Consider the following 16758-nt stretch of genomic DNA (forward strand, 5'->3'; position numbering starts at 1 on the left):
TAATTTTGTTTGTATTTTATTTTTACCTTCGCTAAGTATGTAGTATGTGGTCATATACTACTTTTTTACTATTTAAACTTATTAAGAAATAAAATTAAAAGTAAACATTAAATATTAAGTAAATTAAACTCAATACAATATTAATTAACTCGGTAGTTTTAACTTTGGCAATCAATTATTTTACAATTTTCATTTATTCTAATAATATATTTGTTTACATTTTTGTAATATATTTAATATATTTTTTTATAATTAAAAAAATATGAATTAAATATATTACAAATTTTGGATTAAGGTAAAATTTAAAGACAACCGTTCCTATCTCAAAAAAACATTTCTACATAAAAAAGAAGTTAATTAATCTTGGTCACTTATATTGTTGTTTTATTTTATTTAAAAAAAATGTTGCATGGTATTAATTGTGCCTCTGTTTTCTCTATGAATAGGCAATTCATTCTTAATTTTTAATGAGGGTACAGTTCTAAAGCTCAGTTTTATGGTTATGAGGCCGGCTGGTAGTCAGGTTTCCCAAACTCTGTGGTATCTCTCAGAGAGGCTGATTCCATCAACAACTGTAATGTACCAGAGTACTAGTAGTGCCACGATGCGCATGGATAGTGTCTTTGTCTGTACTTTAGGTGTGCATTGCTGAAGCTACATTTGGAGTCTTTAGTTAAGGCTCCAAATGTAGGGTTTATTAATAGTAATGAGGCAGAAGTAACTTTTCTTCTGTTGAGTCTTCTCTCTTGCAAAGTTTTGCTCTTTGTGAGACTAATTTGAGTTCAGCTGTATCATCATGTAGTTTTAGTGTTGATGGTTATCTTTCTTTAATTCGTGAAGACTCCAATAGTCACATGCTTGACTTGGGTATTTACATTAGTAAAAATTCACCCATTTGTCAGGAAACTAGGTTTGAATCCACAGACTATTCTTTTATGTGCTTTCGTTTAGCACCACTTCACTCTATCACCTTTCTTTTTGTTCTATAATGCTCTCCTTCATCTCAAGACTGCACTCTTTTCAATGTTATTTATGATCAAATTGACCAAGCTCTTTCTCTTTATCCTTCAGCCATTATTGTTGTTGTTGGTTTGGTGACTTTAATGCTTATCACACTGAATGGTTTGGCTCTAGTGTCAGTGACTCTGCAGCTGTTAAGGTCCACAACTTTTGCTTTTTTCAATCTCTAACACAAATAATCAGCTTTCCTCACTTTTCAGACATTCTGAATCATTTACCTTCTCTACTCGACTTAAGTCTTGTTTCTGATCCTAGTCAGAGCTCAGTTTCTCCACATGCACCCTTAGGTGCTTCTGATCACGGTTTGATCTCTCTAAAACTATTATCTCATTCTTCTTCATAATTAAAATCCTGCTATGATTGTACCTCTTACAATTACCTTAAAGCTGACTGGGACTCTTCCATGGTTTTCTTTGTGATGGCTCTTGAGGCATCACAAAGAAATATTTTGTCTAACCAAAGTGCTTCTTATGTAACTTTTTGGATTTAGGCTGGCATGGACTCTTTTATTCCCTCTCAACAACTCCAAGCCAAGCCTCACTCTTCTCCATAGTTTTCCTCTCATTGTGCTGCTGCAATTTCTCTGCAAGTGCTGCTCCAATCTCATTGTGCTCTGCAATTTTCTCTGCAATTGCTGCTCCAATCCTAGCCATTACTTTACTATCTATCACTAAAGCAATTTTCCAGAAAACAGGCGTCTGTTTATTATAACTAGAAACCATTGTAAAAAGGTTTTGTCTAACGCCAAAGCCAGTTGTTCTCAGGTCACAAAATTTCATATTTCATCTCAAAAATTAGGCTTCTGAGACATGGAGAATCTTTAACAGTGTCTATAATAAGGGCAAATCTGTTATTCCACCTCCCTTGCATGGTTCAGATTTTGTTACCTCACCTAAAGGCAAAGCTGAATTGTTTGCTAAAAACTTTTCATCAATCTGATCTTTTGATTCCACTAATCACATTCTACCTGATATAGCATGCTGGAAAATGGTATCTGTTGTCCTTATTTTCAAAAATTCTGGAGAGCAATCTGACTTGTCTAACTGCCATCCCATTAGTCTTCTTACAATCATAAACAATGTTTTTTGTGTCTAATTAATAAAAAATTAATCTCTCATCTTGAATTTAATGACTTACTTTCTGATTACAAATATAGATTTCAATATTCTCGTTCTACTGCTGATTTATTAACAGTAATAACCAATAGGTCTTATCTTGCATTAGATAGATGTGGAGAGGTTAGAGCTATTGCTCTTGACATTTCTAAAGTCTTTGGTAAAGTTTGGCATGCTGGTCTACTCCATAAGATCTCTTCTTTATGGTGTATGTATATTTAAGATAATTAAATCCTTCCTTACTAATAATAGTATAAAAGTTGTCCTCGATGGACATTCTTTTTCTTTATTTCCTGTAACTTCAGGGGTTCCTTAAGGTTTTATCGTTGGCTATACTTTATTTAATTTGCATTAACGATCTTCCTTAAATTTTTATATCTAAAGTGGCATTGTTTGCTAATAATACTACCATTTATTCTTGTCTCAATAAAAAGCCAACACTCTCTGATTGCTGGGATAGGGCATTTGAGCTTGAAAAGGATCTCACTTTTGCTACAGCATGGAACTCTCAGTGGCTGGTGAACTTTACCTTAGATAAAACTAAATTTTTTTCAACTAATCGTTATCGAAATAATTTAGATCTTTCTATATTTATGAAATGTAAGGTACTTGATTCTAAGATTAACTCTTAATTGCCAATCTTTCTTAGATACCATATATCAAATCCATTGCAAAATTAGCATCTGCTATGTCTTTATTGTGCTCTCCACTTTCTTATTCTGGATTATATTCTTTACCTATATAAATCTCTAATTCGTCCTCGTATGAAATACTGTTGCCTTATCTTGAGCAGATATTCGAATGATGCTTATACTCTTGTACCATCTACTAAAATTCGTTCTTGTGTTACTAGGCATTCAACCAAGTCTAATTTTTACTATGACTGTTCCTATGTGCTCCAAAAATTCTCTTTTGACTAGTTTTTTTTCCCTTGAAAACAACCTTGTTTTCCGACATTAATAATGTAAATATTTGAAGACAACTATCAACCTTTTTTTTGTTCTTTTCTTTGTTTTCTGTTAGTTTCTTTTTAGTGGTTAGCTTGTACTCTTGTTAGCAGTTAATTATTTATGATAATTCACTGCTAACAAGAGTACAAGTTGAGCATGGTACTACCTGCTTACAAGAGTACAAGTTGATAAACAAATTGAGCGCAATACTACCAGGGACACGGTGATGATTGAAATCAAAACTTCTCGCTAGTGAGGCGAGCGTTCTACCCTTACACGGCTACTCACTTTATTTTAAAAAGTAAAAGAAAATAGAAGAATAAATACAAGTGTTTTAAAAGTTATAATCTAAAAATTTTTTTTAATTTAGTGTTTAAAATAAGTAAAATAGTGTTTATAAAAAACGAAGTTCTTGGTGTTTTTTTTTCAACAAAAAACCAACAAAAGAAAAAATTACCTGTTTCTAGATATGGAATATGAGAAGCAGTGAAGAAGAAATTTGCTTACGTGGGCACACTGATGAAGTTTTATGCTGCAGATATTCAAAGAATAAAAAATGGATAGCAAGCACATCCATGGATAAAAGTCTTAAAGTACTTTAATGCTATTAATTATTTGTTTCTTATTTGTTACTTTTACTAAACTTTTTATTTGTCTTTTAAAGATCTGGGAAGGAATGTCAGGAAAGCTATATACTTCTTTTAATGACCATACAGATGTTGTCAACTGCTGCAGTTTTTCAAATTGCAGTAATTTAGTTGTATCGTGCTCTAATGATTGTACAACGCGGGTAAAAATACTTTTTTAAATATAATTTATGAATTTAAATCCAAACTAAATAATTATAAATGCATAAAAATGTTTCTTTATACAAGTTTTTTTTCCTTTCAATTAGTTCCGAGACATTTTTTTTCCATAAAGAAATCTACATTTTGATTGCTAATTGAAATTAGTGCTGAAATTATCTTTATTTTTCAAATACAGCAATTTCAAATAAGTTGTTTAAAAACTTTTTACTTCATACACACCATAACGGAAATAATTTATTTGAAAAAAAGTGTCTCTCAGAAATGGTTTGCATTTTTAAAACCACGAAACATCCTACTATAATAAAAATTTTGAAAATATTCTGTTGATGTCTTTTAAAAAAAAAGGGGGGTTAAACGGACAGGTCATGAACTTTTGGTGTTCAAGATAGCTAACTTCCAGAAATGCTACAAACTTTAAATTTTGTAATAATAATACTGGTGTCAAATAAGAATGCTTAATAAAAAAATTACGATCATCAGGGTCTGGGAACAATATTAACCAGAAATTTTGGGTCCCACTGTCCCATATTTGGAAGGAAAAGAAAAAAGAGTTTTTTTTTCAAGTTTTTTAAACTAGATCAAAATTTATCGAAAAAGTTAATTTATATAAAAAAAATTTCTAGTCATTTAAAAATGGTGACCAAGTAAAGTTTACAATCAACTCTATTTGGGGGGATATCAACTTTACAAGGTCATAACTTTTTAAAGTTTAATATTTTCTTACTAAATAAAAATTTTACACATAAATTTTAATCACGCTCATAATGGCCAAGTTTTTTAAAAATATTCATCATGCCCCTTCTTGCTCCTTTTTATTCAAGTATTTTGACCTTGGGGTCCCAATTAAAAGGTAAATATTAATATGTTACTTATAAATATATTAAAAAGTAATACTTTAATTATGGTAAATAAATCTAAACTACTAAATAACAATTTTACACATGAATTTTAGTTGCGTTTATAATAGTAGAGTTTTTTTTAAAGAAAATAATGCCCCCTTCCCCTCCTTCCATCCTCCATTCTATTCAAGTATTAGGACCTTGGAGTCTTAATTTGAAGGTTAATATTAAGATGCTTATTGTAAATATATTTAAAAATAATACATTAATAACGGTAAAAACGTTTACATTACATTTTCTTTAATACCAACCATCATTCTTATGCTTAATGTACTTCCTTGTAAACATGAGCGAGACTATGTTTTTTCAAACCGAGACGAGACCGAGACAAGAAGTTAGTACTTCTCGTGAGACCGAGAACGAGACGAGAAATTTAACAATGTAAACATGGTTTTGACAAATAGACACAAATGACATTTGTCAAATGTAAACAACTTTTTCAAATATTAATTCAGAATTTTTTTGCCAAACTTTTCCAAAAAGACAATGTTTTCTCTGATTAAGATGATTTGTTTTACTTTTTCTGAGTGTAAGTTGTGTCTGAATGATCAGACGACATTTCCACCTGAGCTAAAAACTCTCTCTGATCTAGTTGAACTTGCTGGAATAGCTCAAATTTGTCTAGCTAATGAAGAGAGTTCTGGCAATCTATTTGAATGCAATTTCCACTAATCAATCGGAAAGTCTTTTTTGGCATCAGGGAGATATTCATACTGGCACATTTCGCTCAAAATAGGATTCAGTTCAGATGTTGGCTCTTGTGTTTCGTTTGACGTTTAACGTTTAGTCTGACGTTTAACTTGCGCTTCAGTTTTGAATTAGGGAATAAATCTGCTGAAAGGACTCTGGCAACAGGTTGGCACTCAACATTATCCTTAACCTGTGAGGCTAACCATTCTTTTGTTGTTTGAAATTTTTTGAAGAGCGTTATGTGAAGTCCCTTTAAAGCAGGATTTAAGTAGTTTACTGCAGCACTCAATAAGTTTTCAGCGTGACAAAGAGGAAATCTTTTCTCAATGCAGCTTTTTAAGTTTTTTGCATACAAGACACCGTAGCCATTTTTCCATTCGCCTCAATAAATTGATCAATTTTGTCATGGATTAAAGAAAGAGAATCAGCAACAGTGTTAATTGTTGGAATAGACTCAGCCAACCGCGTTTCTGTAGCTTCTTTAAGTGGTGCCAAAATTTCTACTGCTCCCTCAATTGATTTCCACTGTGATGCACTGATGGTCTTTGAAGAAAAAATATCTTTATTTGCACATAAGCTGATAAATGCACTCTTTAGATGTAGGACAGAAGCCATGCAATCCAGTTCACTATTCCATCTTGTGTCAACAGATTGGCATAACTGTCTAAAATTGATCCCTTGAGCGTCCTGATTCTGATTCAAGCAACTCAGCTGCAACTGTTGACTGGTGAGTTAAAGAAGCCAAATCTTTGCATGTTTGCAACGCATCATCCATTCTAGCAGTCATTCCAAATGAGTCTCGAACTGCACATTGCAAAATATGATTGTTGCACAAGTATTGGTCAAGGTGCTTTGACAATTTGACTGCAAGTTTCATGTTTCTTGCCTGGTTGTTCACGCAGTACATTGGCAAATCAGCAGGCAAATTTAGTTCTTCTAAGAAAGAATCCAGCTTTCCTTCAATTAAGACACCTGTTTGTCTGCCTGGGAACTGTTGGATATGGGGTGTCTAGTAATGTATGGGGTCCAGTGATGTATGTATGATAATGATGGGGTGTCCAGTGATTTTCGTCAATAGCATGAAAAGTCCGAGAGATATAGCTGTCCTGAGCTCTAGAAGTCCAAAGGTCAGAAGTAAATGCAGCACTTTTTAGATTTGGCGTAATCTCCGTTATTATGCTCTTCATTCCAGCTTGAACTTCTCTTGACCGAATTGAAAGCTTTCTTAAATATGTTGTTCTGTGATGAAGGCCCAGTTTAGGGTTCGCAATGTCAAACAATTTCTTGAAACCTCTTCCTTTGACTGCTGAAAAGGATGCCAGGTCAGTGCAAAAGTAATCCAGCATTGCAGAGTCAAACTGTTTTTGAATGGAATTGTCTTTGTCATATTTGGACTTTGTTTCAAACATTTCGACCATGGTTCGTTGTTGATGACGATGAAGTCCGCTTGTGTTTCCAGACTTTTTGCACGCCTTGCATTCAGCACCGTCACTTGTTTTTTGAAAATATCTCCAGATTTTGTTTTTTCTTGGTGACATTTTTGATCGTTAAAATGAGGCAAGAATATTTATTTTCAATATGAACAATATGTGTCAAGTTGAATTCCACTGGTAAACTAATGAAATTAAGTCGAAAGTGCACCATTTTATACAAAAAGTTTTTGTATTTAAAATCTAATTAAAAATATTTAAAATCTAATTAAAATTTTTTAATTAGATTTAAAAAAAAAATCTAATTAAAAAATCTAATTAAAAATCTAAGTAAAAATTTAATTTGTTTTTGTCAAAAACAAGTTAAATTTTTAATTAGATTTATTAAAATCACGAAGTCAAAATATTAATTAATTAAAAAAACAAATTATTAAGCATTTTGTAAATTATAATAATTTTTAATTTAGAAAATAATATAATATTTAAGTCTCGTTCTACTTCTCGCGAGAATTTTCTATTTCTCGTTTCTCACGAGAAGTCCCATTTCCCACAAGAAACAAGAACGAGACAAGATCTCACTCATGGTTACTTCCTTGTAGTATATCGCAAGAAAAAAATTTTTATCTACTGTTAATTGTAATAATTTAAACAGTTAATTGTAATAGTACAAACAGTCTAGTATTGCTCAAATCAAAAATGCTAAACAATAAAAAATCTCACAAAGATAATAGAGCCTTAGTCTGCTTAGTTTGTTTTTCAAAAGGATCAGGAATGATAGAAGTTAAAGAAGGAACTGTGACATTATTTATTGACAATAGAATATTTAAGTACTTTTTAAAATCATTTGATTTAAGCAATCAATGTTTTCCTAACGGTATTTGTACCAAATGTAGAAAAGCATTAGAAAGACTGGAAAAAGGAGATAAAAAAATTATTCTGAATAAACCGTATGACTTCTCAAAAGTCAAAGTTAGCATACTCACTAGAAACCAATTGTTCTGTGTTTGTGACATCTGTGAAATTGCTCAAACTACAATTACTCCAGAATCGACATCTGATAACAGAGGAAGAATCCAGCTGGGTAGAGTAAATATATCATCACCTGCACCAATAAAAATATGCAAAAAGTGCAAAGCTGTTATTAGACCAGGATTATCGAACGGTTATATTTTAATGGTTGGAATTGACGTTGGAGGCAGATTTCTAAAACTTTATTTTAATATTATTGAAAAAGAAGTAGAAAGTAAAAGAAAAAGAAAAAAGTTTAGATATGAAGCAGGATTAGGCAATAAAAAACACAAAGATGGAGGCATAAATAAATTTTTATTATTAGCTTAGTAGAAAATGTGGCTGAATCTCATTCGAATTTTGAAAAAATTCTCAATATTTTGAAACTAAATGAATTACATTACTTTTTTGCTTTTGATATAAAAATGGCCAATATATTTTTTGGAATTGAAAATGCAGCATCATTCTTGCCTTTGGTGTAATATTAGCAAAGAAATAATGAAAGACTTTCAATTCACAAGGAGCTCAGAACTCTGGGAAGTATCCGTTCATCAGCTAACAAAACTTCCTGTATAGATATAATAAAAAAATCCTAACTTTCAGCTGCATTTTATAATAATTGTGTCAACCGTCCACTAGTTGATCTACCTGATGACGTAAAGGTTATTGAAATTCTTACTCAAATGGAACTTCATCTACTTAGTGGAAATACAAACAAAATTTACAACTACCTTGAAAAATATTTTCAATCCATAGATACCACTTTATCGGCGAATCATTGGAACCAAAGTTTAGGTTTTGAAAGGCCAAAGCTGCATGGTGGTCAATTTAAAAGTGGTTAATGTTCAAAACTACTGGAAAATACTCACATTTTAAAAAAATTAATAAGATCTTCGAAACTAGAAAAAGATGAACATTATTTCTATACTTAATTTCTTAAAAGGTTTAAAAGCGGTTAAAGCTGCATGTCTTGGTTCTGGTTTGTTACCTGAATATGAATTAACTATTAATGAGTACAAAGAGGTCTATGTCAAACTTGGTCTAAGAGTTTCCCCAAAAGTCCACATCTTATCAAGCATACGTGTGAATTTCTTTCATTTATGGCAAGTTCCAGTCCAAATAAAGGATTGGGTTTTGGTCTGAACAGGCCTCAGAATCTGTTCATTATGATTTTAAATAATTTTGGGAGAGTGGATATAAAGTTTCCAGTAGTCTTAAAGATTATCCGCAAAGCCTGGTTAAAGCCATGGTTATGTACAATTCCAGACATACCTTCTTTAAAACAGTAACGGGTGACAACTAAAAATCTGGACAAAAAGAAATTGTGCGCAAGTCATATTCAGTTGTTTAACTTTGCCACTTTGTTACGTTATCAAGTTGTGTATGATTCAAGTAATAATTTTACATAGTTTTTGTTTGACAATTGTCAATTTAGTTGTCATAAAATGTCGTCTAAAGAGAAGCTTCTTTTCAAACATTATTGTGGGCTCTCAAATACCCACAATAATGACCAAGAAAAATTTGAAGAAGTTAAAAACTCAATTTAACAACAAAGATGGCATAAGCCAGCGTGATGCTGCTAGAATATTTGAGTGTTCCCAGCAGTATATCAGTAAGGCACTCAAAAAGCTTCAAGTTAAACCAAGGAAAAAGCAGAAATTGCCATCCTACACCGAAAGTCAAATTACTAAAGTAAAAAATGATTGTGAGACATTTTGGTAACAAAAATTTCGTTTTGGATGATGGAAGTTATTTTACTTTAAGTAAGCCCCAAATGCCTGGTAACAAAATTTATTACACAGACGACTCTTCTGTTACACCACCTGATGTTCAATTCAAAATGCAAAAGTAATGTTATATATTGTTGTCTCCGACAGAGGAATTTCAGAGCCATTTTTCAAGGAAAGTGGTCTAGCTGTCAACCAAGAAGTTTACAAAAACCAATGCTTAACTAAAATTTTAATCCCATTTATTAATAAATATCATTCAGATGATAATTACATATTTTGGTCCGATAAAGCATCGTCACACTATGCAAAAAGTGTTACTTAGTTCCTCCAAAACGAAAATATTCCTTTTGTACCTAAGAATGTTAACCCCACCAATCTTCCTCAATGTAGACCAATTGAAGATTTTTTTGGAGAACTAAGTTCTTTAGTGTATGAGGGTGGTTGGAAAGCTCGAAATATTTCACAACTCAAGCGTAGAATTAAAAAATCCTTGAAAGAAATGGACACAACTGGTGTACAAACAGCTTGTGCAAACATTAAAACAAAGTTGCGCAAAGTAGCGGATAAAGGACCCTTTGTGGAAAACCATTAATTTTATTGTATATTTTAAGTTGTCATCAATTATATATCAACCATATAAAATTGTTATGAATAAATTATTTCATCAAAATTAACATTTTTTTCTCATTCCGGATTTTTAGTTGTCACCCATTATAAGTATAAAAAGTATACTTTAATAAATGTCTATCTTTTGGAAACTATTATAGGTTGTAAATGTAAATAAATATATATACATATATATATATATATATATATATATATATATATATATATATATATATATATATATATATATATATATATATATATATATATATATATATATATATATATAAACATTTACGTGTGTTTTTTAAACTATTCTCTAATTGAAGAACAAATTAATATATAATAAGAACAATTTTAAGATTTTTTATATCAAGATAGGTAACTTTAAGAAAGGCATGTTCATACTAATTTAAAGTATGTTTCTATTAGAGTTTAGCAATAATATTGCTTAAAAAATAGAGGCCCAAGGTCCAAATACTTGAATAGAATGGGGGATGGATGGAGGGAAAGGGGGCATTATTTTCTTTTAGAAAAACTCTGCAACTAAAATTCATGTATAAAATTGTTATTTAGTAGTTTAGCTTTATTTACCGTAATTAAAGTATTATTTTTTAATATAATAAGTATTATTTTTTAATATAATAAGTATTATTTTTTAATATAATAAGTAACGTATTAATATTTACCTTTTAATTGGGATCCCAAGGTCAAAATACTTGAATAAAAAGGAGCAAGAGGGGGCTCAATGAATATTTTTAAAAAACTTGGCCATTATGAGCGCGATTAAAATTTATGTGTAAAATTGTTATTTAGTAAGAAAATATTTAAACTTTAAAAAGTTATGACCTTGTAAAGTTGATATCCCCCCAAATAGAGTTGATTGTAAACTTTACTTTGTCACCATTTTTAAACGACTAGAAATTTTCTTTATATAAATTAACTTTTTCGATAAATTTTAATCTAGTTTAAAAAACTTGAAAAAAAAGCTTTTTTTTCTTTTCCTTCCAAATATGGGACAGTGGGACCCAAAATTTCTGGTTAATATTGTTCCCAGACCCTGATGATCGTAATATTATTACAAAATTTAAAGTTTGTAGCATTTCTGGAAGTTAGCTATCTTGAACACCAAAAGTTCATGACCTGTCCGTTTAACCCCTTTTTTTTTTTTAAAAGACGCCGACAGAATATTTTCAAAATTTAGATTATTATAGCAGGATGTTTCGTAGTTTTAAAAATGCAAACCGTTTCTTATGGACAGTTATTTTCAAATAAACTATTTCTGCTACCGTGTGCATAACAAAACATATATCAGATGTATAATAAAAATTTTATATCTGCTTTTCCAAATCTTTTGCTAAGTTTTTATTTTGTGATCATGATAAATCTGTAATAGAAAACAAGAATTATAACTAAGTTACTATATTTTTATAGGTATGGAATATTAAAGAAAAAAATATGACTCTGGTTTGTTCAAGTAGTGATTTTTGCACATCTTGCATCTTTTCATTAGATGATCAGTTTATTTTTACATCATGTCAGCGTTTTGTACTGGTAAACAAATAAAAGTTCACTTTTAAAATAAAAAAATAGTTTTATATCTTTATCTATATAGTTTACATTATGTACAAGTTTCAAGTTTTTTTAAAGACTTATTCACCAAGTTATTGTATATTTAAAACAACTAATATATAGCAGGCTTTGTTTTAAATAAAAAATGCTTAACGCATTAGCCTAATGGGAATTTGATGTCATAAAATTTGCTTTAAATTTTATTTTTTAAAGATATTAACTTTTTTAAATTACTGCAATAATATTAATTACCGCAAAACAAGTTAAACATTATTCAACTTATTTTTTATTAAAACTATTAGGGAATGTTTATTTTCTTTCAATTTTTTTTTTATATTAATTAGTTAAATTTAATATTACATTTATAGAAATGTTTGATATAAACAATTTTTTTTTTCTTGACATTAGTATAAACGAATTAAAATATGTTAAATTTTTTTAAATTATTATTTCTTAAATATTTAATTGAGGCTTTGCAACTAAAAATGACTTTTTATTTTAAAAAAATTAGCGAGTAACAAATAAAAAAATTACATTAATTTATTTGCTTTATTTATTAAAAGTTTATTATTTTATAAGCAATTTTATGTAAAAGCAAAGATTATTTTTCCAAACATTTATAAAAATTATATTGTTGTATATATCATTTATTAGGAGAATAATCGCTGCACTTTAAGCTTGCGTTTTAAAAAAAAGTTTAACTTATGTTTTGAGATGCAGCCTTGGAACACATTTACAAGGAATTTAATTTTGAGTAAAAAAAATGTTTAGGAAGGAAAACCAAAAAAACAATTGTGATAAAAATGAGCTAATATATATTTTTTTTAAATAAATAAAATTTAAATACTAAACAATATTTGGTAATATTTTTAAATAACTTTGGCAGTTAAACCAGTTAAACAAACATTAACTTTAATTTTAATCAGAATTAAATTATATATATTTTTAAATCAAAATTAAATTATATATTTTTTTTATCAGAATAAAGTTGTATTTTTATTAAATTAGTTTTGAATTAAATTATTATTATTTTTTTTATCAGAATTAAATTATATTATTATGATCTTTGCTTCAAGCTTAAAGTATTGGTGTTTTTCAAGAAAAAAAAATCAATAATTACATTAAAATAAAACCAAAATGAAAATAAAATATCATAATATAAAACATAATATAAAATAAAATTTAACTCTAGTAGATAATATAAAATAAAATTTAACTCTATTTTATATTTCAATTAAAATTTTTTTTTTGTTTTAAGTTTTTAAACTCTTTCTGATCTTCTAAATTATTTTTTATAAAAACATAAAGTTTACTTTTTATGGTAAAAATATGGTAAAGACGACCATGCAAGAGTATACGCTGTTGGCACGGATCCTGATTATGCCAACCTAGCTGACCTAAGAACATCAGTTATATGGGGTGATAGCGTACACAGCAAGGTACCCTGTGATGCAAATTTTGAAATCATTTAATTTTGTCTGCCAATAATAATTTAATTTAAATGTTCAAATGAGGTGAAATTTTGACTTTATAGTGCGACAATAAATTCACCTGTAGAATGAGAACCACCATAAGTGCATATGTAGCACATGATTGCACCAAAATCTAATTAAAATTTCAATTGGATTGGTTAACTTGTTAAAGATTTATGGCAGTTATAATTTTTATTTTGTCATCAAATAAGCTCTCATCTAAATTGTCAATAAGTATGACAAGTGTCATTGATTTAAATTATTATTTCCTTTAAAGGAAAGAATTAAGGAAAATGTCAGAATTATTTCCTTGTAATTTAAGTGATTATTTCCTTGATTTTAATCGTTTGTAATTAATAATAATGATTTCTTCAACTGCAGTGACTTTATTATTAAATTACCGACGGAAAAAGAGATTCTGGTACAGTTTGGGTTGTTGCTTACTGTAATGATTTATCAAGTCTTTTGAATCATGTTATTCAATCTTGCAAAATTTCTGGTGGATATTTTGTTAAGCTTGGAATTGATGTGGTAAAGGTTTTCTCAAGTTTTGTCTAAGCATTGTTGATACTGTGGTAAGGGCTGATACCCACTCACCCCCTCAAAAACAACCTCTCACTCAAATGACTGGCAGAGGCAATAGTTATGAGACCAATTCTTTTTGGGTTATCAGAAGATGAAACTCACTCTAACATTGAGCATATCTGTTCACTGATTAATGCAAATGGAGCTATGCTAATTTTGGCTAGTGATATAAAAGTTCTAATTTTAGAAATAATCCCACTGATGGAATGAGTTGTCAATCAACTTTTCAAGATACTTAAAACTGCTTCAATAGAAGCTATTAAGTGGCTAACTGCCCTCCACATTCTACTCATTTTCCCACAATGAATGCAGGAAATTTCTTAAAAATGTGGATGTGCTCCAACAACTTGCTGATACAAACTCGGTTCCTAACATTCTTTACATAATTGTAGCATTCAAAAGTTTCAATTTAGTTGCAAAAGCTTGCTTTGGATTTATCCTTCAGCCAGTTTTGCTGAAATAGTTGAAAATTTCAAAAGGTGTTACTTAATAATAGCTGCTGCAAGCGTAACACCCAAAATTCACACTATATTCTACCATATCAAATATTTCATCAGTCGCAAAGTGTCCCCCTTGGGGCCCTAAAGTGAATAAACTTTCGAAACTGCTCATCAAGACTTTTATAAACATTGGTCTAGGTATAAACGAAACAATAATCATCCAGAGTACAAAGAAAGATTGTTATGCTGCATAACTAATCTGAACAGTGAGCATCTTTAAAGAACTGCTACCATAGTTCAATTTATTAGTAGAGATGTGCCAGGTACCCGGTTTGGACCTGAGGACCTGGTAATTTAGTGGTTTGTTGATGTACCCCCGGCACCGGGTATCTTTAAAATATTTTTAACAGACATAATCTGATCTGAACAGTAACCATCTTTAAAGAACTGCTACCATCATTCGATTTATTAGATTTGGCAACAGAAAATCATGGCTTATGGTTTATAATGAACATTTTAACCGTTTTAATCCTTAACTGCTATTAGTAATTATGAGATCAGTATTCCATGTAAAAATATTGAAGAGTATTTGACTAAAAGAGTATATTAGACTTTTTTGAATAAATTTCTTATGGAGAAAATCAAAGTCTTACAGTTTAATCTATTTGATGAAATGTAAAAGGTTTCTGTAGTTATTTTTTCACTTCATTTTGAAATGTAATTTGTAATGTTCATTTGTAAAGTTAATGTATTTAAAGGGCCAATAAAAATCCCTTTAACAGAAGCGTTTTTTTTTTTCTATACCAACTGATAGTCCTTTTGCCAGTTTTTGACCTTTTTTAACACTTTTTTTGCATTTTTTCAGTAGTTTATACTTTAGAAAATGTTGACATATTTAAGCTATGTGTAAGCTAATTCAAACCACTTTAAATAGCAAACCAATTATTTAATGAAAATGATACATGTAGCAATAAAACAATTATTACAAAATTATTAAATTACATAGTTGAACACTCATGTAACCTTTAATTTGAAAAATGTGATAGAATATCACAGTAATCCTTAACGTTTTGAGGTTTAATTAGCAAAAAACTAACAAAATACAAACTAAAACAACCATAAATCTTTAACCAGTAAAATAATCTGACTGAAATGTTATCCAGAGTTTGGTGTGGTCATATACTTCATTTGCACCAATTTTTATCAAGATATATGTAGTGGTTCTCATTCTACATTCTATTGCACCATAAAGTCAAAATTTCACTTAATTTGAATATTTAAATTAAATTATTTTTTGCGGACAAAATTAAAAGATTGTAAAATCTGAATCACAGGGTATCTTAATGTGTATGCTATCACCCCATATAAGTGGGGTTCTTGAGTCATCAATGTTGGCATTATCAGGATCTTTGTTAACCGTGTGTATATAATATATATATATATATATGTATATATATATATATATATATATATATATATATATATATATATATATATATATATATATATATATATATATATATATATATATATATATATATATATATATATATATATATATATATGGGCAATTCCATTTTTAACTTATGTTACACACTCAACAACATTATCAAATATTTGCCTATTTAAACTATAAAACTATTAAACTTTTACCTATTTTGTATGAAAGCTGTTAGTGTAAAGAATAAAATAAGCTAAAAAGTTTTGAGTCTGGCCAAAAGAGGGCAAATTTATTACTGAAAATGCCACTTAACTTATGTTACACGGAAAACAAGGTAAAAAAATTGCTTTTAGGTCAGATTTCTGCGAATCAGTAAATCGGTTTGTGTTACTTTCACAAGATTTTGAGAATTCTATACCAGTTTTTAAAATATTAAAAAATTTATCAAAGAAAAATTTCAGCTTAGCAAAATAAACTGGTTTTTTTGATACTATATATTTAACTTAATATTAGATATAAAATTGCTCGGTTAATATAATTAACAGAGCAATTTTGTATCTATTATTAAGAGTTAGAGTTATGTAACAAAAGAACAGAAATAGTATTGAACTCATTCATTAAAAATAATTAGCAAAGGAAATTTTAAAAACTGGTGGCACTCTTCTGAGTGATTTTTCATAACATTTATGAAAGTTATCAAATTGAAAACAGCTTTTCCGCAAGACCAAGAGCAACTTTGAAAAAAAAATTTTAGTATTGCAACTTTATTAATACTTAGGGGTCATCCATAAAGGACGTCACGCTAAGTTTAACTGATAGCAAGAAGTCGGAGAATGTTGGCTCTCGTGCACAGAGATTTTTAGAGTATTATAGCGCCTTATGTTCAATAAAAATCTCCGCAGAAAGGAGCCAATAAACTTCTACTTCTGGTTTATTTATATATGTATATTTATATATTTATTTATGTATATTTATATATTTATTTATGTAT

General features: G+C 29.3%; 1 protein-coding gene across 1 annotated transcript in view; it reads left to right on the top strand.

Annotated features, from left to right (window-relative positions):
* Window positions 1-16758, top strand: part of LOC100210403 (apoptotic protease-activating factor 1) — a 100588-nt gene that overhangs the window by 46240 nt on the left and 37590 nt on the right. Inside the window, 3 exon segments of the mRNA XM_065791134.1 lie at window positions 3553-3678; window positions 3750-3875; window positions 11692-11811. Coding sequence (XP_065647206.1) covers window positions 3553-3678; window positions 3750-3875; window positions 11692-11811 — 372 coding nt within the window.

This window comes from Hydra vulgaris, chromosome 02, assembly GCF_038396675.1.
Source record: "Hydra vulgaris chromosome 02, alternate assembly HydraT2T_AEP".
In the NCBI taxonomy this organism is placed as follows: domain Eukaryota; kingdom Metazoa; phylum Cnidaria; class Hydrozoa; order Anthoathecata; family Hydridae; genus Hydra; species Hydra vulgaris.